The following is a 23060-nucleotide window of genomic DNA, read 5'->3' on the forward strand; positions in this document are numbered from 1 at the left end:
AATTGCTGTTGATGACACTGCTCAGACCCCAGGCACCCCACACCCCAACCTGCCCAGCCCTTCTGCACTGCTCTTCTATGGGAAGCGATGGAGGCCCAGCATCCCAACCACATTCAATCTGCTCCTGAGAGCCATAAACACTGAGAGATTTATCCATGGCCCCCAGTGGATCCATGAGGCAGCAGTGTGCTCTTGTAGCTCGGAAAGCAAATGGGATCCTAAGCAGAGGGGTGGCCAGCAGGGACAGGGAGGTGATTGTCCCCCTCTGCTCTGCCCTTGTGAGGCCCCATCTGCAGCACTGCGTCCAGGGCTGGAGCCCCCAGCACAAGAAAGACAGGGAGCTGTTGGAGAGGGTGCAGAGGAGCCACAAAGATGAGCAGAGGGCTGCAGCACCTCCCTACAAAGACAGGCTGAGGGAGCTGGGCTTGTTCAGCATGGAGAAGAGAAGCTGCGGGGTGACCTCAGTGCAGCCTGCAGTGCCTCAAGGGAGCCTGCAGACAGGAGGGGAGGCAGCTCTGTGAAAGGGGAGATGGCAGCAGGACAAGGGGAAATGGTTTGGAGTTGAGGGAGGGCAGCTGGAGGTTGGATGTCAGGGGGAAGTTCCTTAGAGAGAGAGTGGTGAGGTGCTGGAACAGCTGCCCAGAGAGGCTGTGATGCCCCGTCCATCCCTGGAGGTGTTGGAGGCCAGGTTGGATGGGGCCCTGGGCAGCCTGGGCTGCTGTGAGATGGGGAGGTTGGTGGCCCTGCATTGGTGGGGGGTTGGAGCTTTGTGATCCTTGAGCTCCCTTCCAGCCCAAGCCTTTCTGTGGTTCTGTGTTGTAAAAGTACCCGTGGACAGCAGGGCAGGCAGGAGGAGCAGCAGGACGCAGCAAACACACACACGTGTGCCCTGGGTGCACCTCCAGTGCTGGCACAGCTCCACCAGGATCTGTGGTTTTACAGCTCAGCTTCAGCTGCCCAAATGGGGCTCTGGATGAGGCCAGCAATGCTGCAAGAGCCCGTTCTGTTATCAGACAGAGACACAGAGAAATGGGAAAGCAAACGCTGAGTGCTGAACAAACTCACTGCCACCAGAAGTGATGCTGCACAGAGATGCATCACTTCCTGCACATGTAACTAACAGGAAGAGAGCAAAAGCAAAAGGAGAGAAGTTTCTAAAGAGGAAACACAGAGCAGGGCAGCAGGGGGAGTTTTAATGCTTCTCCGCACAGAAATTCTAACATCCTGATTGGGGAGAAAGTGAAACTGTGCTATAAAGTGCTATAAACCAACAGTTTCCTCACCAGGTCAGCAGTGCTGGGGGTTTCCCACCCGGGGCTGAACTTCCCCAGTCCTGGGTAAGGTGCTGTGCCCAATGCACCCGGGACAGCTCTGGGTTTAGGACTTTACTTCCATTTGAGGGTGCCTCTGGGATTCAGCAAACTTCTGTGGGTAATTTCAGCAGTAGACAAAGTGCCACACAGCTCTGCTCCATACAGAGGATGCTGCTGTCCCATAGAACATGACCTGAACCTCGAGGAGGAGTTGGCACAGGGCAGCACGTGGCCCCATTCTAACATATGTTTATAGGAACAGAGAAATGAAACCAATCGTACAACACAGAATGGGTTGGGTTGAAGGGAGCTCAAGGATCACGAAGCTCCAACCCCCCACCAATGCAGGGCCACCAACCTCCCCATCTCACAGCAGCCCAGGCTGCCCAGGGCCCCGTCCAACCTGGCCTCCAACACCTCCAGGGATGGACGGGGCATCACAGCCTCTCTGGGCAGCTGTTCCAGCACCTCACCACTCTCTCTCTAAGGAACTTCCCCCTGACATCCAACCTCCAGCTGCCCTCCCTCAACTCCAAACCATTTCCCCTTGTCCTGCTGCCATCTCCCCTTTCACAGAGCTGCCTCCCCTCCTGTCTGCAGGCTCCCTTGAGGCACTGCAGGCTGCACTGAGGTCACCCCGCAGCTTCTCTTCTCCATGCTGAACAAGCCCAGCTCCCTCAGCCTGTCTTTGTAGGGAGGTGCTGCAGCCCTCTGCTCATCTCTGTGGCTCCTCTGCACCCTCTCCAACAGCTCCCTGTCTTTCCTGTACTGGGGGCTCCAGCCCTGGACGCAGTGCTGCAGATGGGGCCTCATGAGGGCAGAGCAGAGGGGCACAATCACCTCCCTGTCCCTGCTGGCCGCCCCTCTGCTGCTGGTACTTCCCCTGCTACACTCAGGTGGCCGCACTGAGAGCTGAAAAATGCACTGAGAGCCACAGAATCCAGAAGTGCCCAAAGAAGGAAGCTGGAAAAGTGACAGACAAAGGGCAGCAAAGGAGAATTCAGTGCCCTTCTGGGACGCACAGACGTGCTGCCATGTCAAGCCCAGAGTGCTGGCACCATTCTGCATGGCTGCTTGGGTTGTTTGGGTTTGGGTTGGGTTGCTTGGTTGGTTTTGTGGGTTTTTTACCTTCAGAGGTCTTCCAGGCCTTCCAAAGATCCTCCACGCTGATGAGTTTGTCTTCACCATGGAAGGTGCTGTGCTTGACGGTGGGGTCGTGGTAGTTCAGGTCCTCTCTCAAGAACTAGGAGAAGAAACAGCAGCAGCACTCCATTAACCCTTCCAGCAGCACAGGCACTGCACAGCATCCCATCCACTGCCCTCCCTGCAGTCCCCCCACAGCCAACAGATGTCACAGGGAGCACTGCAGGAAGCACTGCAGCTCAGATTCTCATTCCTGGAACATCCAGCATCATTCAAAGCTAATTCCTGGCTGAAATCCCCACCAGCACAATGGGGTGTGAGAGTCAAGCTGTGCTGGGGGACGGCCAGGTTGGCTACCAGGGGAATTCCTCCTCCAAAGAGCAGCACCAGCAAAGGCTGCCTGGGGGGGTCACCATCCCTGGGGTGTCCCAGAGCCATGGGGATGTGACACTGGGGGATGTGGCACAGTGGAGGGGGCTGGGGGTCTTGGAGGGCTCTTCCAGCCTTCTTGGTGCCACCAGTGAGCATGCTGGGTTCGATTTGACTTCAGAGCTCTTCACCAACCTTGCTGAGTCTATGATTTGCAAGCAGTTCTTCTTCGCTAAAGGGCTTTTAAGGTGAAGAATCATAGAAAGATAGAATGGCCTGGGCTGCAAAGGAGCACAGCGCTCATCCAGCTCCAAGCCCTGCTGTGTGCAGGTCGCCAACCAGCAGCCCAGGCTGCCCAGAGCCACATCCAGCCTGGCCTTGAATGCCTGCAGGGATGGATGGGGCATCCACAGCCTCCTTGGGCAACCTGTGCCACTGCCTCACCACCCTCTGCCTCCAAAACTTCCTCCTCACATCCAACCCAAACCTCCCCTGGCTCACTTTCAAGCCATTCCCCTTGTCCTGTCACCACCCACCCTCACACACAGCCGTTCCCCCTCCTGTTCATCCGCTCCCTTCAAGCACTGAAGGCCACCATGAGGTCTCCCTGCAGCCTTCTCTTCTCCAAGCCAAACAAGCCCAGCGCCCTCAGCCTTTCCTCACAGCAGAGCTGCTCCAGCCCTCTCACCATCTCTGCCCTCCTCTGGACTCCTTCCAAGAGCAAGAAGAACGTAACAGTTCTTTAAAGCTGCCCATAGAGAAGGAGATGATGCTTTAATGGAAGACAGAGCACTAAAAGTGTGCAGCATTCCCTCTCGGAGCTCTCAGGGTGCATTCAGCAGCAGCCCGGGTTGTTCCCAGCACACAGCTGAGCACCAGGTCCTGCAGCAGCTCCGTGTCCCACAGCCCTGACCTATGGGACGTGGCAATGTCACAGCAGGGCCAGCTGCTGCCCGGTATATTTAGCTCAGGGAACACAGAGGGAAAGCGATCGCTCAGAGCTGCCTGCAGCACAGCCACGGGGGAGGGCTGGGGGGGAAGCAGAGACTGGGATCATGGCCACAGTGCCGGGTTGGGGGCAGCAGGTTGGGGCCAACGAGAGCAGCGCTGGGTCCTGCACTTCGACCACAGCAACACCGTGCAGTGTTCAAGGCTTGGGGCAGAGTGACTGGAAAGGGTCTGGGGCTGAGCACGAGCCAGCAGTGTGAGCAAAAGGCCAACAGCATCTTGGCTGCGTGAGCGGGGTGAGCTGGGGGATCCTGGAGGGCTTCTCCAGCCTTAAGGACCCAACGAGGTGCACGTCAACACACAGCATGGCCCCACGCTGCCCACCAGTGCTGCAGTGCCCCACGTTGTGCATCGCTCCCAGCAGCTCTGCCTTGAGCACAGCATCCCACAGCACTGCTGGCTGGGGGACAGTCAGGCTGCAGCTCAGCTCACTGCACGAGGTCCAACGTGGGGGGAATCCTTCCCCAGCACTGCCTGAGCCGTGTGCCCACGCCTGGAGGTGGCTGAGGGCCACAGGATCAGAATGAGGAAGGATGGGCAGGGTGGTGGGACGCCCCTCGTTTCCTTGGGAATAAAGGGTGACAGCACCTGGTGTGCCCAGCAGCCCCATCCGAGCACAGCACCACCACAGCTGCCTTCTGGGTGAGCAAAGGCAGCAGAAATAGATTGCTAATTAGAAGCTCTCCCACGAGGGACGGCTCTCTGGCTTTAATTGAGGTCAGGGATGTCATCTCTTGCTTCGCTGAAAATTGGCTCCAGGAAGGAAGGAATAAAGCAGTGAGGATTGAAGGGCAGCACAGAGCAGGGCAGGATCTGTGCACTGGCCAGTGTGAAGCACACCTGAGTGTGGCTGTCCCAGGGCACAGTGCTTCCCAGAGTGATGCAGCAGTGTGCAACCCACGTGGCTTTGCTATATGGCCAGCAGGAGCCTTGCGTGCTCATCACCCAAAGGGAAACAAAGCAAAACCTGGCGGCAGTGACAGGATGGAGGGTGGTGGCCCATGAGTGCTGCCCAGCACTGCACCCAGGTGCCCATTCACGGTGACTCCGCACGAGAAAATCAGTGTTTTAAATACAGGAGAGATGAAATCTCAAAGTTAGGCACAAAGAAGGGGCAGAAGATGAGGGGCCAGGCAGGCTGTGCTCACGGGGCAGCAGCGACCCAGGCTGAGCCACGGGTCCTGCAGCCCTTCAGAAACACGAATGCTATTGCTCATATGGCATTGCTACACTGCAGAGGGAGCAGGCAGGACGGACCCAGCAGGAATCCCAAGGCAGGGCAGGACTTGCTGGCAGTGCTGCTGCTTCTCAGCCCCAACAAAACCCAGCACAGCTCCAGGAATGGAGGCAGAGCTGCAGCCGCCGCGGGGGAACGCTGCAGGGAACGCAGCCGAAAGCTTTTCATTTCTTTGACTGGGAAAAAAAAAGCTTTTCATTTGCTTTAATTACTCCACCCAGTGGAATTTAGGCTGAGGGAATGGCGCTGCTGGATGGGAGCACTGGGCTGAATGTGTCCCACAAGCACTGCTCCAGGCTGCTGTGCCCATCTGGGGACACCGACCTGCAGGAGCAGCAGCACTGCCCCACAGCACAACCTTTGGGTGCAGGGGTTCAAGCCTCTGGATGGCTATTTCTGTCTGATGCATCCCAGAGCAGGGCTCTGCAGGGCTGCTCACTGAACAGCACTACTGAGGGGCTCTCAGAGCCTCTACTTTGCCAAGCACATAGGAAAGAGAAAATAAAGGCCAAAGCTGCGGGTGCAGAAGCAGCAGGCTGCACTTCAGTGAGCCCACAGCAACACCAACACACAGGTTGTGTGTTCTCTAGGGTTCCCCTATCAGCACAGCCTCACTGAGCCCTCAGAGCACAGCAGCATCTCTGCTCAGCCCTGCGTCCCTCCATCCTGTGCTCCCAGCCTTCTATAGGGTGAGCAATGGGGATCCCACGGCCCATAGCAGAGCCCCACGGTCTGCCTTCTTCCAACACCTCAACTGTGTTACCTCTATCTGTTGGCTTAGAGGAAAGCATCCCTCACCTGTGCACCCGCTGCAACGGAGAAGCTGTTATGAACAACAAAAAGCTTTCCCTGCTCCAGCAGTCACTGCTTCTTTTGGTGCTTATACAGGAAAGCAATCATTTCCTTTCTCTTTCATACAGCCATCAGCTCACATTTCAAAGGCCAAGACAACAGAAATGAGGTTTTTTTTCCTCAAAGGTGTGATAACTGCCCCAGGTGTGCTGGAGGATGAGCGCAGTGGAAGGGACAGCAGTGAGATGGCAAAGGGAGGTTTGAGCAGAGCCGACAGCCTTCCCTGCTCCAAAGTTACAAAAGGAGCAACGAACCAAAACCGTGGGCATGTGAGCAGATCCACCTGCCTCCCAGCCTTGGGATGCACTGATAACTGCCTGCGTGTAACCAAAGATGAAGCACAGGAGCCCCCAGAACAGCAGAAAAGCTGCACGATGCAGAGCTGGGATCAGAGCTCAGACTGACGGGACGGCATCTCCTCACCAGGTGAGCAAAGTGCAGCCCACAGCCCCACAGCAGCACACTGGGATGCAGGCAGCGCTGTAGAGAAGGGCAGGGAGACACGGAGCACCAACCTCATCGCTTTCCTCCACGTCCACATTGCCGTTGGCATCGTCGTCCATCTGCTTGTGGATGTTGCGGACGGCCTCAAAGCTGAGCTGCTCATCCTCATCGTGGCACAGCGGCTTGTCGATGCGGCAGAACTCTGCTGGGGGAGGAAACACCACGGTGAGGCAGGCCAGGAAACAGCCCATGGGGTACAGCCCATGGTACAGCCCCAACACGACCCATGGCACAACCCCAACACAACCCATGGCACAATCCATGGTACAGCCCCAATACAACCTACAACACAGCCCCAACACAACCCCAACACAACCTACAACACATCCCCAACACAACCCCAACATGACCCATGGTACAGCCCCAACACGACCCATGGCACCATCCATGGTACGGCCCCAATACAACCCCCAACACAGCCCCAACACAACCCATGGCACAATCCATGGTACAGCCCCAATACAACCCCCAACACAACCCCAATACAACCTACAACACAACCTATAACACAGCCTCAACACAACCCATGGCACGGCCCCAACACAACCCATGGCACAACCCCAACATAACCCATGGCACAATCCATGGTACAGCCCCAATACAACCTACAACACAGCCCCAACACAACCCATGGCACAACCCCAACATAACCCATGGCACAGCCCATGGTACAGCCCCAATACAACCTACAACACAGCCCCAACACAACCCCAACACAACCCATGGCACAGCCTCAACACAACCCATGCCACAACCCATGCCACAACCCCAACACAACCCATGGCACGGCCCCAACACAACCTGTGGCACAGCCCATGGTACAGCCCCAACACAATCCATGGCACAACCCCAACATAACCCCAACACAACCCATGGCACAATCCATGGTACAGCCCCAATACAACCCACAACACAGTCCCAACACAACCCATGGCACAGCCTCAACATGACCCATGGCACTGCCCATGGTACAGCCCCAATACAACCTACAACACAGCCTCGACACAACCCATGGCACAGCCTCAACACAACCCATGGCACAACCCCAATATAACCCATGGCACAGCCCCAACATAACCCCAACACAACCCATGGCACAACCCATGGTACAGCCCCAATACAACCCACAACACAGCCCCAACACAACCCCAACATAATCCATGGCACAGCCCATGGACAACCCATGGCACAACCCCAACACAAGCCATGGCACAGCCTCAACATGACCCATGGCACAGCCCACGGTACAGCCCCAATACAACCTACAACACAGCCCCAACACAAACCCAACAACACAAACCCCAACAACATGGCACAGCCCATGGACAACCCATGGCACAATCCCAACATAACCCATGGCACAGCCACAACACAACCCCAACACAACCCATGGCACAATCCATGGTACAGCCCCAATACAACCTACAACACATCCCCAACACAACCCCAACACAACACAAACCCCAACAACATGGCACAGCCCATGGACAACCCATGGCACAACCCCAACACAACCTGTGGCGCAGCCCCCAGTCCTGCACAAAACGTCTGGCTGCTGGAGCCAATCTTTCCCCCTAGCACAGTGCCCAAGAGCAGGGTGTTCCTGCAGCACACCAACTAAAAGAAGTCACCCTTCTTCCTGAGCAGGAAATGCATTTTTCTGGCTTGCTGTCGCACAGCTTTCTCTGGTTCAAGGATAACACTGCAGATCCTGCTGCTCACCTGAGTCCCCACCAGCACCATCTATCCCAGAGCATCCCACCTCCATCCACATCCCACCCCACTCCAATCTCCATCCCATCCCAATCCTCATCCCCATCCCAATCCCACCCCATCCGTGGTGAGACCCCACACCCCAGGCCCCCAGCCCAGGCACCCCATTCAAGACACAGTGGTCCTGTAAGCTCAGCAGAGAGCCCCCAGCCCAATGGAGGCTGTGCTGGACTCACTGTAAGCACACACACAGTAAGAGTTTCCAAGCAAAGACTGCTTGAGATCAATGGGAAATGAGCCTAAGAGCCACCAGCCCTGCTCCCATCAGAAGCTGTGAAGCTCATTGCAGCCTGCAGTGCCTCAAGGGAGCCTGCAGACAGGAGGGGAGTCAGCTCTGTGAAAGGGGAGATGGCAGCAGGACAAGGGGAAATGGTTTGGAGTTGAGGGAGGGCAGCTGGAGGTTGGATGTCAGGGAGAAGTTGTTTAGAGAGAGAGTGGTGAGGTGCTGGAACAGCTGCCCAGAGAGGCTGTGATGCCCCGTCCATCCCTGGAGGTGTTGGAGGCCAGGTTGGATGGGGCCCTGGGCAGCCTGGGCTGCTGTGAGATGGGGAGGTTGGTGGCCCTGCATTGGTGGGGGGTTGGAGCTTCGTGATCCTTGAGCTCCCTTCCAACCCAAACCATTCTGTGATGCTGTGGGAAGGGGAGCCTTGGCCACTCAGTGAAGCAGCAAACAGGAGCACAGCAACCAAGACATCATTTTGCCACTGCCAGAGCTTCTCATGCTCACGCTGGAGCACAGGACCAAACCAAACCCTACAGTCACCCTACATCCATAGCAGGGCTCCTAAATGAGCGCAGGTTCAGCCATGAGTGCTCACTGCCAGATATTCCTAAGAATTCATTAGGGCCAACCAACCAAGAGCCGGATGTGGGGCACCAGGAGATGCTGTGCCTGTCCTCCTGCCACAACTTCGTGTCCCTGAGCTCCTCATGCTCTGTGTGCCCTTCCCTGATGCTGCCCAACACTGGGTGCTGCTGACTAATTAATTGCAGCCTGGGTATGAAGAAACAGTGCGAGTGGAAGGCCAGAAGGAGCAATGAAGCTCGTGCTGATAAGGCAAGCTGATAAGGAAGGAACCCCGGGGGCCATCCCCCAACAAAGAACAAAGGCTGGGTGAGCAGCCCTGCCTAAGATGAATGGGAGATTAAGACAGGCTGCATTTCAAACAGCCTGCGGTATCGCAGCCTGATGGGAACAGCCCTCAGATCCTACAGGTGGCCACCCCCAGGCACTGCAGGCACACAGCCATCCCTTCTATGGAGACACTCCAGACCCATTTGGGCACCCACCTACCGCAGGACCTGCTTTAGCAATGAGGTTGAACTCGGTGAGCTGAGGTCCCTTCCAACCTCTGCAACTCCAGAACTCTGTGACTTGGGCTGCGATGGTTCCTGCAGCCACGCACGGATCCTCATCCCAGCATCCATGCCAGGAAAGACCCCCCCCCCAGAACTGCCACGGCCCCACTGACTCGTCCTCCTCTTGCCACCTCACCCTTCCTTATCTCCCTGCTAGCAGCCCCACCATCACTGGAGCTGCCCTGCGCCCCCCTGAGATGCAGCTCCCCCCCCCCCAGAAGCTCAGCAGGCGCTCAGCCCCATGCTGATGGATGTCCCACATCAACAGGTGCTTTAAGCAGCAATGTGCCTCATTCCAGGCCCAAGGAAGAACAGTCCCACCAACACCCCCCCCCCAGGACACCCCACTGGGGGCAGGAGGAGCCATCAATGACGGCGGCTGTGGGGATGGGATGTGATGGAGCTCAATTAGAACAGCCTGCTTCCATCAACACCAAAACGGCAGCCAAAAAAGAAAGTGTACGATATTTGGGGGAAAAAAAAGGAACTGTTTACATATTTTGTTAATACAAACAAGGGCTCCACACGACCTTCCTGCCTGCGCTGCTTCCCACAACACGAGGCTTCAGCTTCTGATGTCACCAAAGCAGCGAGCTGGGATGGGAGGAATGGCTTTAAAGAGAGACAGGGGAGGTTTGGGTTGGATGTGAGGAGGAAGTTTTGGAGGCAGAGGGTGGTGAGGCAGTGGCACAGGTTGCCCAAGGAGGCTGTGGATGCCCCATCCATCCCTGCAGGCATTCAAGGCCAGGCTGGATGTGGCTCTGGGCAGCCTGGGCTGCTGGTTGGCGACCTGCACACAGCAGGGCTTGGAGCTGGATGGACATCTGGCTCAGCACTACTGAAATATTCATGCTTTCTCACTGCTGCCTTGCATCACCATCCCCTCAGCAGCACCGCTGCCTGCACAGCCCAGTGGCGGAGCAGCAAAGCTGAGCTCAGTGCTCAGACACACAGCAGTGCAGACACCCCAATCCTCTGCCAGGGAGCTCCTGAAGCAATCAAATATTTAACAGATTGCACAAGGCACAAAGGAAGAAAGCAGCCCAGGTAAGGTGCCAACAAAAGGCAGGATTGGACCGTTTGATCTTTGATACACTCAGCTACGCCCTTGGGTGCCTCTGCAAGGAGGGGCACCTGAAACAGGAGAGAGCCGTGCTGTGGCACAGCAGCACAGCAGCACAGCAGCACAGCAGCACAGCAGCACAGCAGCACAGCAGCACAGCAGCACAGCAGCACAGCAGCACAGCAGCACAGCAGCACAGCAGCACAGCAGCACAGCAGCACAGCAGCACAGCAGCACAGCAGCACAGCAGCTGTGGGGTCCCAAGGTGCTCCAGGATGGTGTGGGGAACCCAATGCAGGCACAGGGGACAGCACGGCCCCCCTGCACCCCACTTGCTGGCACTTAGGGACCAGGATGGGGCTCAGCAGCACCATGCCATGCCAGTGGGTGCACAGGCTGGGCTCCTCTCCTTGGCACAGCTCTGCAAAGCTCACTGCCCCCTCATTGCTCGTGGCACTCAGGTTCTCCAGCTTTAACAGCAGCAAAGCCACCCCAGCACCCCCAGTCACTGCTCCCAACCAACTCTGCCATTCCACCTCTTCAGTGCTTTGCAGCACCCCCTCCCAAATTTCCACCTCCCACTCCATCCCAGTGCAGCCTCACTGCCTTTGCCATCAGTTTCCCAGCACCAGCAGAGCCCTGAGGTTCACTGCCATACCAGCACCCCCAGCCCTTCCCTGCAGCCCAGGGGTCCCTGTTTGCTTTCTGCCCATGGAAGGTAAGCAGGTTGCTTCCATCCAGCCCTGCAAAGCTCAGTGCTTCTGCACAGAACCTGCTGCAAAGCAGCAGGGCAAGATGGGCTGCGAAAGGCAAGAGAAAGTTCTAAAGGGCTGCAATGACCAAAGCCTGGGTTACTGCGTAACACCAAAGCAAATAACCAAACTGCTCATGCATTCCTTCCCCTCTGTGCTGATGGCAATCGAACCATCACAGCTCTCCAAACTGGGAGGGCCCTTTAGATTTAAGGAAGTCCTCTGCTGGGTGCAGCAGTGCCTCCGCGTCCTGCAGGCCAGGATTCCTTAATTACGTTCAATATCGCAGCGCTGATCATTTGCAGACTGAGAGATGGGGCAGCCCAGGGCTGTGAGCAGCCAGGCTGGCAAGCTGCATAGGGCTGGGCAGGGGTGGCCATGGGTGGGGATGGGGACAGCACACATCACACCACGTGGGTGCCAGCAGAACCAACTCCTGCTTGCTTCTGTTCCTTGGGAATCCCATTTCCAACAGCCCCAGCTGCCCCACGGGCAGGGATAGGACCCACGGAGCATCATCCATCCAATGTGGTTTCCAAGCTGTGACCAACAGCAGCATCCCATGGGCTGCACACAGCACCAGCTCTGCCCACCCTGCACCCCAAATTGGTCCCACTGCGTGGAAACCAAACGTCCTCATGGGGCCCTGGGCAGCCTGGTTTAGCATTAAACGTGGAGGTTGGTGGCCCTGCATGTGGCAGGGGGGTTGGAGATTCATGATCTTTGAGGTCCCTTCCAACCCTGGCCATTCTGTGATTCTGTGAGCGGTCCAATGTTCTCTCTGAGAGCAGCAAATGGTGAATGAAAACACGGCACCACACACAACAGAGGCTTTCCCAGCCTTTGCTCCATGCTCCAAACACAGCACGACGGTTATCCAAGCACTGCCAGGAACACGAGGTGCATCCCCTCCGGCTCCTACCACAACGTCCCATTAACAAAGCTGAGCAAGAGGGCGTTCCTCAAATACTTTCAGCATGAGGATACTTGCAGCTCAGTGTGATTCACTCAGCTCAGGTCTGGGCTGCTGCACTACAACTCTCCCTCCTGCTTATAGGCTCCCTTTCAGTACCGCAAGGCTGCAATGAAGTCTCCCTGCTGCCTCCCCTTCTCCAGGCTGAAGGCCCCCAGCTCCCCCAGTCTGTCTCCATAGAGAGGTGCTCCATCCTCTGAGCATCCCTGAGCATCCCTGGACTCTCTGAGCATTCCTGGACCCTCTGAGCATCCCCCTGCCCTCCTCTGGATCCAATCCCACATCCCTCCCGTCCCAGGTCTGGATGCAGTGCTCCATGTGGGGCCTCACGAGGCAGACAGAGGAGGGACAGTCCCATCCCTGCCCACCGCCCTTCTATTGGTGCAGCCCAGGGACACAGCGATGCAAAGCTAACCATCACTTACACAAAGTGAAAGAAACACTGCTGAAAGCCAGGAAACCACAGCGTGGAGCTCGGTGAGTCACTCCTGCCTGAGAAATTGCACCGTGCCAAAGAAAGCTGAGAAGAAACCAAATCCAAACCACCACAACCCTTCTGCCACTCCCCTGATCCTCCGTGCATCACTGCTGCAGCGTCGCCTGGAGAGGGGACCTCCAGCCTGCAGCTCTGGGTGACACTGGGAGCAACGAGAGCAAGGTGTGCCGATCATTGCACACTGCAGGCAGAAGCGAAAACTCTCCGAGCTTTCTCATTGCAAAGAGGAACACATCGTTGCCCTCTGGCATCCAAAAAGCATTCATCGATGAGCACCAACGCAGCAGCCTGGGCACCGAGCTGCAGGATGCCCTGCAGAGCAACGTGGGCACGGAGGCTGTTTGGCAGAGCCATGCTGGGATCAAAGGAGACGAATGGGAGGCTTCAAAGCGCCGCTGAAAGTCCAGCGCCGGGCTGTGCCAGCAGCTCTGCCTGCAAGGAGCGTGACGGCAGCGCAGCGCAGCAGGCACAGCGCAGCAGGCACAGCTCACCTTCCTCACCACCCCCAGCTGGGTGCCCTCCCAGGCCTGCTTGTGCAGCACACGGGATGCTCCAAGCAGCCTGCTCTGATTGCTGGGCTCTACCCCTAAAGGACAAGGGGGAATGGATTGAAAGTGAGACAGGGGAGGTTTGGGTTGGATGTGAGGAGGAAGTTTTTCCCCCCCGAGAGTGGTGAGGCACTGGCACAGGTTGCCCAAGGAGGCTGTGGATGCCCCATCCCTGCAGGCATTCAAGGCCAGGCTGGATGTGGCTCTGGGCAGCCTGGGCTGCTGGTTGGCGACCTGCACACAGCAGGGGTTGATACTAAATGATCACTGTGCTCCTTTTCTCTGCAGCCTGAGCAGCTCCTGGGTTGTAGGCGTGAGATGCAGCACTGGAAGGAAGCGGTTAAGCCAGGCCTCCATTGAAACCATCTCCTCCTCCTCTCTTATCTCTCTCTTCTTTATAGTATACCAAAAAGATAAGAGAAGCACCTATGGGCAAACAGAGCAGTTCCAGCAGCTGGGTTGGGCATGCAATGAGCCACAAACCATGAGCTCCTTGTGGAGGTCCCTTGGGTGCTGGGCTGCTGCTTCTCCCCATCAGGAACAGGGAATGTCCCTTTACAGCCTAATTCACTCCAGGAAGCTTCACCAGCCCCATATCACCATACAAGGGCATCTTCTCCCCATTTTAACCTTATTTATCCCTCATGTCTTATGGAGAATCGCCAATTCTGATTTACACCAAAGCTCCAAGGGTGCAAAGGGAGCAGTGACAGCAGCCCACATCCCTTGGGGGGGTAACACTGCTGCCTGCAGGAGAAGCAGGAGCTCACGGAGGGCCAGCCCACCATGGGGCAGACCACCATAGAATCCTAGAATGGCCTGGGCTGCAAAGGAGCACAGCGCTCATCCAGCTCCAAGCCCTGCTGTGTGCAGGTCACCAACCAGCAGCCCAGGCTGCCCAGAGCCACATCCAGCCTGGCCTTGAATGCCTGCAGGGATGGGGCATCCACAGCCTCCTTAGTTTAAAACCATTCCCCCTTGTCCCATCAACATGACAAAAGCCCCCAGGAAACTCACATGGCGTCACCCTCAGGGTGTGCAGAGCAGTCGGGCTTCCCTTGCAGGGGATCCCTGGAGCAGTGCATGCAGCCAAAGCATTGCGACATCCCCCCACCCAGGGAAGGTGGGCACAGCTCGTAGTGCAGCCATAGGGAACGGCCCTGGGGCTGCTCAGCACCTCTGCTTCCCATACACTGCACAGGGCTCGGCTCCCCTCCCTGCCAAGGCGCAGCAGAACACAAAGTCAGCAGCAGCAGCAACCACAATGGTGAGGCAGAAAATAAATCTCCCTGTTTGTAGGTGAGGGCTGTGCCTGCTGGAGAAAGGAGCTTTGCCTTTTCCCTGCCAACTAAAACAGTGCAGCACAGAATCGCAGAATGGTTTGGGTTGGAAGGGAGCTCAAGGATCACGAAGCTCCAACCCCCCACCAACGCAGGGCCACCAACCTCCCCATCTCACAGCAGCCCAGGCTGCCCAGGGCCCCATCCAACCTGGCCTCCAACACCTCCAGGGATGGACGGGGCATCACAGCCTCTCTGGGCAGCTGTTCCAGCACCTCACCACTCTCTCTCTAAACAACTTCCACCTGACATCCAACCTCCAGCTGCCCTCCCTCAACTCCAAACCATTTCCCCTGTCCTGCTGTCATCTATGGACCCCCTGGACAGCAGGGTGGGCACACAGGGCAGCACACTGCAGATCCCCTCCTAGCACAGCACCACCAGCAGCTCCTCTCCCTGCATCACTCATGCACACACACACAGGGCACACAAGCACACACTGCCCCATAGGACACGCACTGCTTGTGTGAGCTGTGGGCATGAGGCTCAGTGGGGCGGCCTGGGGCTCTCGGATGGCTTTTCCTGCCTTCACAAGGTGATGATTCCAACCCAGCTGCTAACACCTCGGTCGGCTCTCATAGGAGAGGCAGTGCATCGTTCTCCATCGATCGTTTCTAAGCACCAAAGACAGAAAGTGCCGTTCAAAGCCCGGTGGCACAAAGCCACCCAGCTGGCACCGACCTGTCCCCACGCTCAGCTGAGCAAACAGCCTCCGGCACGGCCCCGTGCTGGCGAGCAGCGCGTCCCACCACAGCCATAGGACAAACACACGAGATGCACGATGAGAACCACGGCACCTGGAGTGCAGGGGGCAGAAATCAAGCAGCCCTTGTGCTCCTGGCACCCCACGGCCCCCAGCTGGATGAGCACAGCGTGGGCACTGAGCCGCCTGCAATGGGTGCCCCCAGCGCACAATGTGCCGCGTGTGGGACCACCAACAGCCCACTGCCCCCAGCGCAGTGCTGGTGACACTGTGACATGGGGACACACAGCCCTGGTCCCCCACCTGGGGCTGCACAGCTGGAGGAACCCCCACCACGGCAGCTTCTCGGGCACAGATGCTCCCACGAAGCGCTCAGGCGCTGATAAGAGATGCCAGCAGTGAACCGTGAGCCCTCTGTAACAGCACGCTTTGCAACAGTTGATTAGCAGCAGGAGTAATCAAATTCAAGTGCCCATTAGCTCCGTTTAGAGCCAGACCACTTCATTTCTGTGTAAGCTGATTATGGCCTACTGGCTTCCAACAACAGCAGAGGTTTCAGGCTGCGTTCCCAAAGCGCCTGGTGCCGTATGGGGCACAGGGACGGGATGGGGGATGGCTGTAAGCTGAAGGAGGGAGGGCTGGGTGGGATGTGAGGGGATGCCCTTCACCCCACGGTACTGCCTGGGGCTGTGAGCCCCATGGCTAGGGGAGCCCAAGGCTGTGGGTGGGCACTGGGACCCTGAGCTGAGCGCACACCCCTGTAGTGGGGGCCCCAACCCAACAATTCTGCAGCTCGACGATAAATGGGACCCCATCTGCCACTTCCACAGCATCCGATCGTACAGCTGACGATGCCAGGAAACACCTTGAACATCACTGAGGGGTTCAGACCAGATGACCCTGGAGCCATTCTGTGACCTCACCCCGCTGCCCACCTCCCTCAGTGCCACATCCCCACGGCTCTGGGACACCCCCAGGGTCGGTGACCCCCCCCAGCAGCTTGTGCCAATGCTGGCTGCCCTTTGGAGAAGGGATTTCCCCAGTACCCAACCTGACCCCACCACCTCTCATCCAACCTGGGGGCAAAGGCCAACCCTCACTCCCCCTCCGCCCCCCCACCCCTCATCCTTCTCCCAGCCCCAAATTCAGGTTTCTCCCACCTCTCCTTGTCTGAAGGAAAAAACAACTTCTTCTTCTGCTTAGTCACAGATTAATTATGTGCTGGCAGCCTTACAGATCTAAACGCAGGCAATGCTGAGCAGCCTTAATCCCGTGCTATTTCCCCCTTCCTGCAGTGGCTGCAGCTCTCCAAGCGCTCCGGCACCGCTCAGCTGTGGGACATTCCTGGCGTTCCCCTGCTTGCTGTGCTCCTGTGCTCCAAGAACTGCACACGTTCAGGCACAGGAGCTGCAGAAATCGGAAGGGATGAATCCATCTGACCTCAGAACGTGGCTTTTTGGGATACAGAAGCACTGGGCCATCAGAGCAGCGTGCGCCTGGGACAGCATCCCCATCCCCATCCATGTTAAGGGGCATTCAGGGTAGGACTCACCCCAAGCCGTGTCCTTTCCTAAGTGGAAAAAGTAGGTTGCTTAAAAATAGGCCTGGAAGCCAAGCCAACACAGGCACCCAAAGCTACGTCCAAAGCATAAACAAGCAGGGAGGATTTGTGTACAAAACCCACAGCCAGGGTAACGTAATGCCCCTAATGACTTCCTTCTGCTCCTCCAATGTTTCCATACCTGCTGGAGGCACGGCCTGAGGCTGCCAGAAGCCCACGGTGTGCAGCCCAGCATCACCCTGAGGGCGAATGGCTTGAAAGTGAGACAGGGGAGGTTTGGGTTGGATGTGAGGAAGAAGTTTTGGAGGCAGAGGGTGGTGAGGCACTGGCACAGGTTGCCCAAGGAGGCTGTGGATGCCCCATCCATCCCTGCAGGCATTCAAGGCCAGGCTGGATGTGGCTCTGGGCAGCCTGGGCTGCTGGTTGGCGACCTGCACACAGCAGGGCTTGGAGCTGGATGAGCGCTGTGCTCCTTTGCAGCCCAGGCCATGCTGTCATTCTATGATACCTGCCAGGCATGGGGACGGCCCTCTGGAGGAGCTGCACTCCTGCTGGGTGCCACATCCAGCCAAAAATCCCAGCATGGACAGCCAGAGTGCAGACCCAGAAGGATCTGAGGGACCCCTGCAGCACCGACCCTGCGTTGCAGCCACACAGCAAAGCATCCACTGGGTCAGGACAGCAGGGAAGGACGCACATCCCCTGCGAGCACAATGGGCACATGGAGCTGATGGTGCAGCAACACAGCTGTGTGCACAGCCAGCCACGAGCTGCACTCCTGCTTCCCACAGCATCCCAAACCATCGGGTCCAGCAGAGACCTGCTGCTCTCCCTGCCAGCCCAGGGCGCCCCAATGCTGAGCTGTGAGCTGCAGCACCTCCCTACAAAGACAGGCTGAGGGAGCTGGGCTTGTTCAGCATGGAGAAGAGAAGCTGCGGGGTGACCTCAGTGCAGCCTGCAGTGCCTCAAGGGAGCCTGCAGACAGGAGGGGAGTCAGCTCTGTGAAAGGGGAGATGGCAGCAGGACAAGAGGAAATGGATTGGAGTTGAGGGAGGGCAGCTGGAGGTTGGATGTCAGGGGGAAGTTGTTTAGAGAGAGAGTGGTGAGGTGCTGGAACAGCTGCCCAGAGAGGCTGTGATGCCCCGTCCATCCCTGGAGGTGTTGGAGGCCAGCTTGGATGGGGCCCTGGGCAGCCTGGGCTGCTGTGAGATGGGGAGGTTGGTGGCCCTGCATTGGTGGGGGGTTGGAGCTCCGTGATCCTTGAGCTCCCTTCCAACCCAAGCAAGCTCTCCAAGCTTGCACCAGCTCTACAGCCAAGGGGAGGCAGTCCGGACACAGATGCGCAGAGCACTGTGCTGCTCCCACCCGCTGCACGTGGATGGCCGCGGCCGAGCAGCGCATCGAGGTGGAGGTTTGGAGCCCGGCCCGCTCCGCTCCCAAGCAGCAGCTGAACAACCCCGGGCCGCCGCCGCCTCCAAAAATAGCCGTCCCGGAGCATTCCTCGCAGGCACAAACCTGCCTGCGGCCGCGGGGCCGCGCAGATCACTTTCCCGGCCGGCCCCCGGAGCGCTCGGAAAGGAGCCGGACCGGCCGTCGGACCGACCTCACCTCCCCCCCCTCCCCGGGGGCAGCGGCGATGCGTGGCGGCTGCGGGCAGCGCTCCGTGCGGGAGCGCCTCTGCCGGTTCCGGCGTCCCCTCGGCGGCGTCCGCAGCCGCTCCGCCCCACGCTGACCCCGCAGCCGCTCCGCTCCCCACGCGACGGCCGCTGCCCGGACGGTGCTCCCGTTGCGGGGCTCAGGACCCGCTTTGACCCCGCCGCCCCTCCGGGTCCTACCGGCACCGGGCCGGGCTCGGACCCCCTTACGGCCCGCAGACCGCATAGATCTCAGAACCCCCCCCCCCCCCGGACCCTTGGAGGCCCCGAATCCCATCCCGAGGCCCGCGGACCCCCCGAGGCGCTGCCCGTTCCGCGCTCGCTCGGCCGAGGCCGCTCCCGACCCCCCCCCAGCCGCCCCGGCCCGGCCGTACCTGCGATGGCCGTCTCGTCCAGGTGGGAACCCGGCGGCCGCTCGGCCCGGCCCGGTTGCAGAAGGAAGCCGCACAGCACCCACAGCACCGCCGCCGCCCGCAGTTCCATGCCCGCTCAGCTCCTGATCCGCATCGAGGCCTCCACGCTCCTCGGGGCACCGCCGGGTCAGCGCCGGACCGGGACTCGAACCGCCGCTCTGAGCGCTGCCGGTAGGGGCGGAGCCACGTGACACCACGCCCCCGCCGGTCAGACCACGCCCCTCCCGGCTATCCACGCCCTGATTTGACCACGCCCGTTCCGTCTTGCCACGCCCCCGCTCAGACCACGCCCTGTCCTGCGTGACCACGCCTCTTTCAAGCCACGCCCACCATGTGACCACGCCCCCGCCGCTCAGTCCACGCCCCCCGCCGGCCCGGCGCCGCTCCCCGCCCCGCGTCCTCTGCCGGCCGCTCCCCTCCGCCCGCTGTCTATTCTCGCACCGCCCCCCCGCTCCCCGCACGCTGCCGTTCCGTCCCGCCGCCCCCTCCTCGCCCTCCCCCCCCTCCCTCCTCTCCCTCCGCGCACCCGCCCGCGCCGCCGTCGCACCTCGCTGACAGGGGGCGGGGCCGCCGCCGCTCCTCGGTCGGCCAATCGGAGAGCAGGATGTTGGCCCCGCCCCTCCGCTCGGCCCCGCCCTTCCCTCTCACCTCCGCCGCTCCGCAGCGCCGTCTGCTGGACGCGTGGAGGACGTGCAGGCTGGGAGCGGGACCGCCGGCGCGGCGCGAAAGCTAAGCAGGAAGGGCTGCGTGCGGCGATTGGATGGGTGACCGGAATTGGGCGTCGTGTGCGGAGATCGCAGAGAGCGGCGGCAAAAGCAGCGCCCATCCCCCACCCCGGGGCAATGGGGGCGGGGAGGGGCGAGGATGGGAGCGGGATGGGATGAGGATGGAGACAGGATGGGAATGGGATGGGATGTGGGTAAGGATAGGGATGGGGTGGGATGGGATGAAGATGGGATGAAGATGGGAATCGGATGGGGCTGGAGACAGGAACTGAGGCTGGAAATGGGGATAAGGACGGGGAAAGGGTGAGATGGGGATGGGAACTGGGGTGGGGAACGGCAGTGGGGACAAGGATGGGTGGGGATGGGATGGGGATGGAGGTGGGATAGGATGGTATCACAGCATCACAGCATCACAGAATGGTTGGGTTGGAAGGGACCTCGAGGATCACGAAGCTCCAACCCCCCACCAATGCAGGGCCACCAACCTCCCCATCTCACAGCAGCCCAGGCTGCCCAGGGCCCCATCCAACCTGGCCTCCAACACCTCCAGGGATGGACGGGGCATCACAGCCTCTCTGGGCAGCTGTTCCAGCACCTCACCACTCTCTGAGTAAAGAATTGGTAATGGAAGATGGTATGGAGATAGGATGAGGATGGGGAAGGGGAAGGAGTTGGGGATGGGATGAGATGAGGATAGAGAAAGGACTCGGATGAAATAAGATGAGGATTGAGATGGGATGGGGATGGGAATGGGGACGAGAACTTGGGTTTGAGCATGGGGGTGAGATGGTCCTGGAAATGGAGATAGGAACAGAGATGAAGATAGGATGGCAGAGGAACTGGAATGCTGACTGGGAAGGGGAAAAGGACAGGAAGTGGGGTGGGAATAAGGGGGGGACAGGGACCGGAGTGGGGACAGGAACGGGGAGCAGCCTCCATACGGCACCACTGTGGGGCTCCTGCCCCAACCGGAGCCTGGGGGCGCCCATCCCTCCTATGGGTGTCTGGGTGGGGGCTCAGTGGGGTTTGGGGGGTGACGCCTCGAGGGAACGATTGTAACCCCAATAGAGGAAATCCCCCTCCGCGTTCCCACGCTCCCCCTCCCCTCCCCAAACCCTCCACTTCCCCACGCCCCCCCCCCCCCCCCGCCCTATAACACCCCCCCACTCCGGGCCGAGGCAGGAAGGAAGCGGCGGGGGCGGGCCGGGCTCGGCGGGAGGAACGGTCGGGGTCGGGAGGGACCGAACGGCGAGGAGCGGCGCGGAGCGGAGCGGAGGACCCCCCCCCCCCCACCGTGCATCCCACCATGAGCCGGGGTGAGAGCGGGGGGCGCGGGGTGGGCTGTGAGGGCGGGGTCTGATGGGGGGAGCGGGCAGCAGAGCCAGGAGAAGGGCGTCCGTCTGACCCACGGCAGAAGCCGTCCCCGGTGCCCCCCGTGTGGGTCCGGGATGCAGGGGAATGGGGGGGGCCGCACTCAGTTGTACCCATAGATTGGGGGAGCTGAGGCTGAGGGCGCTGCTGCTGTCCTGGAGCCCCGTCTTGCTCCGTTGCAGGTCTTCCATCCTCTTCCTCTCACTTAGGGAGGGTTGGTGCACTATGTGGGCTATGTGAGGTCCTGCTGCCTGCTTGAAGACCCCCGTGTGTCCTGAAGGGCTGCCCCCATTCCATCCCCATCCCTCCACCTCCATCATTCCCATCCCCACCTCATCCCATCCCCATCTCCACACTCATCCCCATTTCCATCATCTCCCCCTCCATCATCTCCACTCCCATCCCCATCTCTGTACCTCCGTCTCCACCTCCATCTCCACCATCCCCATCTCATCCCATTCCCACCCCATCCCCATCTCCACACCTCCACCACCACCTCCTTCTCCCTTACCTCCACCTGGACCTCCATCCCCATTCCCAGACCCCATTGCCTCCATCCCCATCTCCATCCCCGTGATCTGAGAAGGGCAAATCACAGCCCACCACTGTTCCCTACCCTGCATCTCCAAAGTGCCCCCGGTGCATGTTTGGGGCTGAGGGTCCCGATGGGGCTGCTGGGGCAAATGCCCCGGAGCTGCCAAGGTGATGCACAGGGTCCAGTCGGACCCGCAGCCTCACGGCAGGGAAACCCAAATCGCCCGGCTCAGAGCAGCCGGTGGGTGCGCAGCGAGGGTTTCCTTCGGCCCGGGGACAGAGGGGACGGAGCCCCGCCCGGAGCGCACCGCCTGCGGGACCCCCGCAGCGCGTCCCATCGGTGCCACCCGAGGTCGTGCGTTGGGTCCCCGCGTCCGGTTTGGTGTCCCCAGCTCTAAGCTGGAGGGGACCGCAGGAAAAGTGGGGCAGCTGCGTGACGCACAGGGCGCGGAGCGGGGCGCACAGGGTCGGATGCGCTCTGCGGGGTGCGCCGTGCCGCAGTAACGCTCGCCGTGCCGGTGCCAGCGGAGCGGCCCGCGGCCCCACGGAAAGCCCCAGCTTGGAGGGGGGGAGTGCCCGGGTGAGCGGCCGGGGGAGGTTTTGCTTCCCCTTTCTTCTGCTCGGCCCCACAGCTGCGCCGTCTCCCCCGCCCCGGTGATGCGGTGGGGTATGAATCACCTCGCGCCCCGCGCCCGCACCCACTCCAGCGCGGCGGGACCGCGGCTCTTCCTCTTCCTCTTCCTCCTCCGCTTCCCCTCCTCTTGCGGGGCCGGGGAGGGGCGATCCCGCGGGGCTGAGGCCGGGCTGCGGGGCAGAGCTTTGCCTTTTGGTCCCGTACGGAGGTTCTTTCCGAAGCCCCCACCCCATCGCCTCCGCTGGGAATGGCCGGGGCCGGAGCGGGGCGGGGGGGGCGCTGCCGTCCGTGCCCTGCGTTACTCCGGGATGCTCCGTGGGGCTCCTCGCGGCCCTGATCCCAGCGGGGGCAGAAGGGGTCAAACGAGCGGAGGGGGCCGGGGGGGGGGGGGGGGGGGGCAGCGGGGGCGGCCGGAACCCTCGTGGGAGAACAGAGCGGCACTGTGCGAGGATGGGGACACGGGGACACAGGGATGGGGACACGGGGATGGGGACGGGAATGAGGACGGAGATGGGACACAGGTAGCACAGCGCTGGCGCCGGGTGTGCCAAGGGTGCAGCAGCACGTGGAGCCCGTGCGGCGTCCCGGCGCTGTTTGCTCAGGGACCGTGGCACGGTGGGCACCGACGCGCAGCCCCTCTGATGCGGGATCCCTCGTGGCTCCACCCCCTCCCCGCTGGGACGCAGCAGCGCCATCGCCTCTGTCTGCATCGAGACCCCCTCGGTCAGCCCCTC

General features: G+C 59.9%; 1 protein-coding gene across 5 annotated transcripts in view; it reads right to left on the reverse strand.

The window, feature by feature from the left end:
- Positions 1-19132, reverse strand: part of STIM1 (stromal interaction molecule 1) — a gene marked incomplete at both ends in the record, with an annotated part of 45250 nt that extends 26118 nt beyond the window's left edge. Inside the window, 3 exons of one of the 5 annotated variants that reach the window (XM_079541395.1) lie at positions 2442-2556; positions 6438-6568; positions 19024-19132. In XM_079541395.1, the coding sequence (XP_079397521.1) occupies positions 2442-2556; positions 6438-6568; positions 19024-19132 (355 nt within the window). Of the gene's footprint in view, positions 1-2441; positions 2557-6437; positions 6572-19023 lie in introns of all 5 variants that reach the window. The other 4 variants (XM_079541394.1, XM_079541397.1, XM_079541396.1 and 1 more) reach the window with 4 other exon arrangements.
- Positions 19133-23060: the final 3928 nt, after the last annotated feature.

The sequence above is a fragment of the Tetrao urogallus genome, assembly GCF_951394365.1.
Source record: "Tetrao urogallus genome assembly, chromosome: 1".
In the NCBI taxonomy this organism is placed as follows: Eukaryota; Metazoa; Chordata; class Aves; order Galliformes; family Phasianidae; genus Tetrao; species Tetrao urogallus.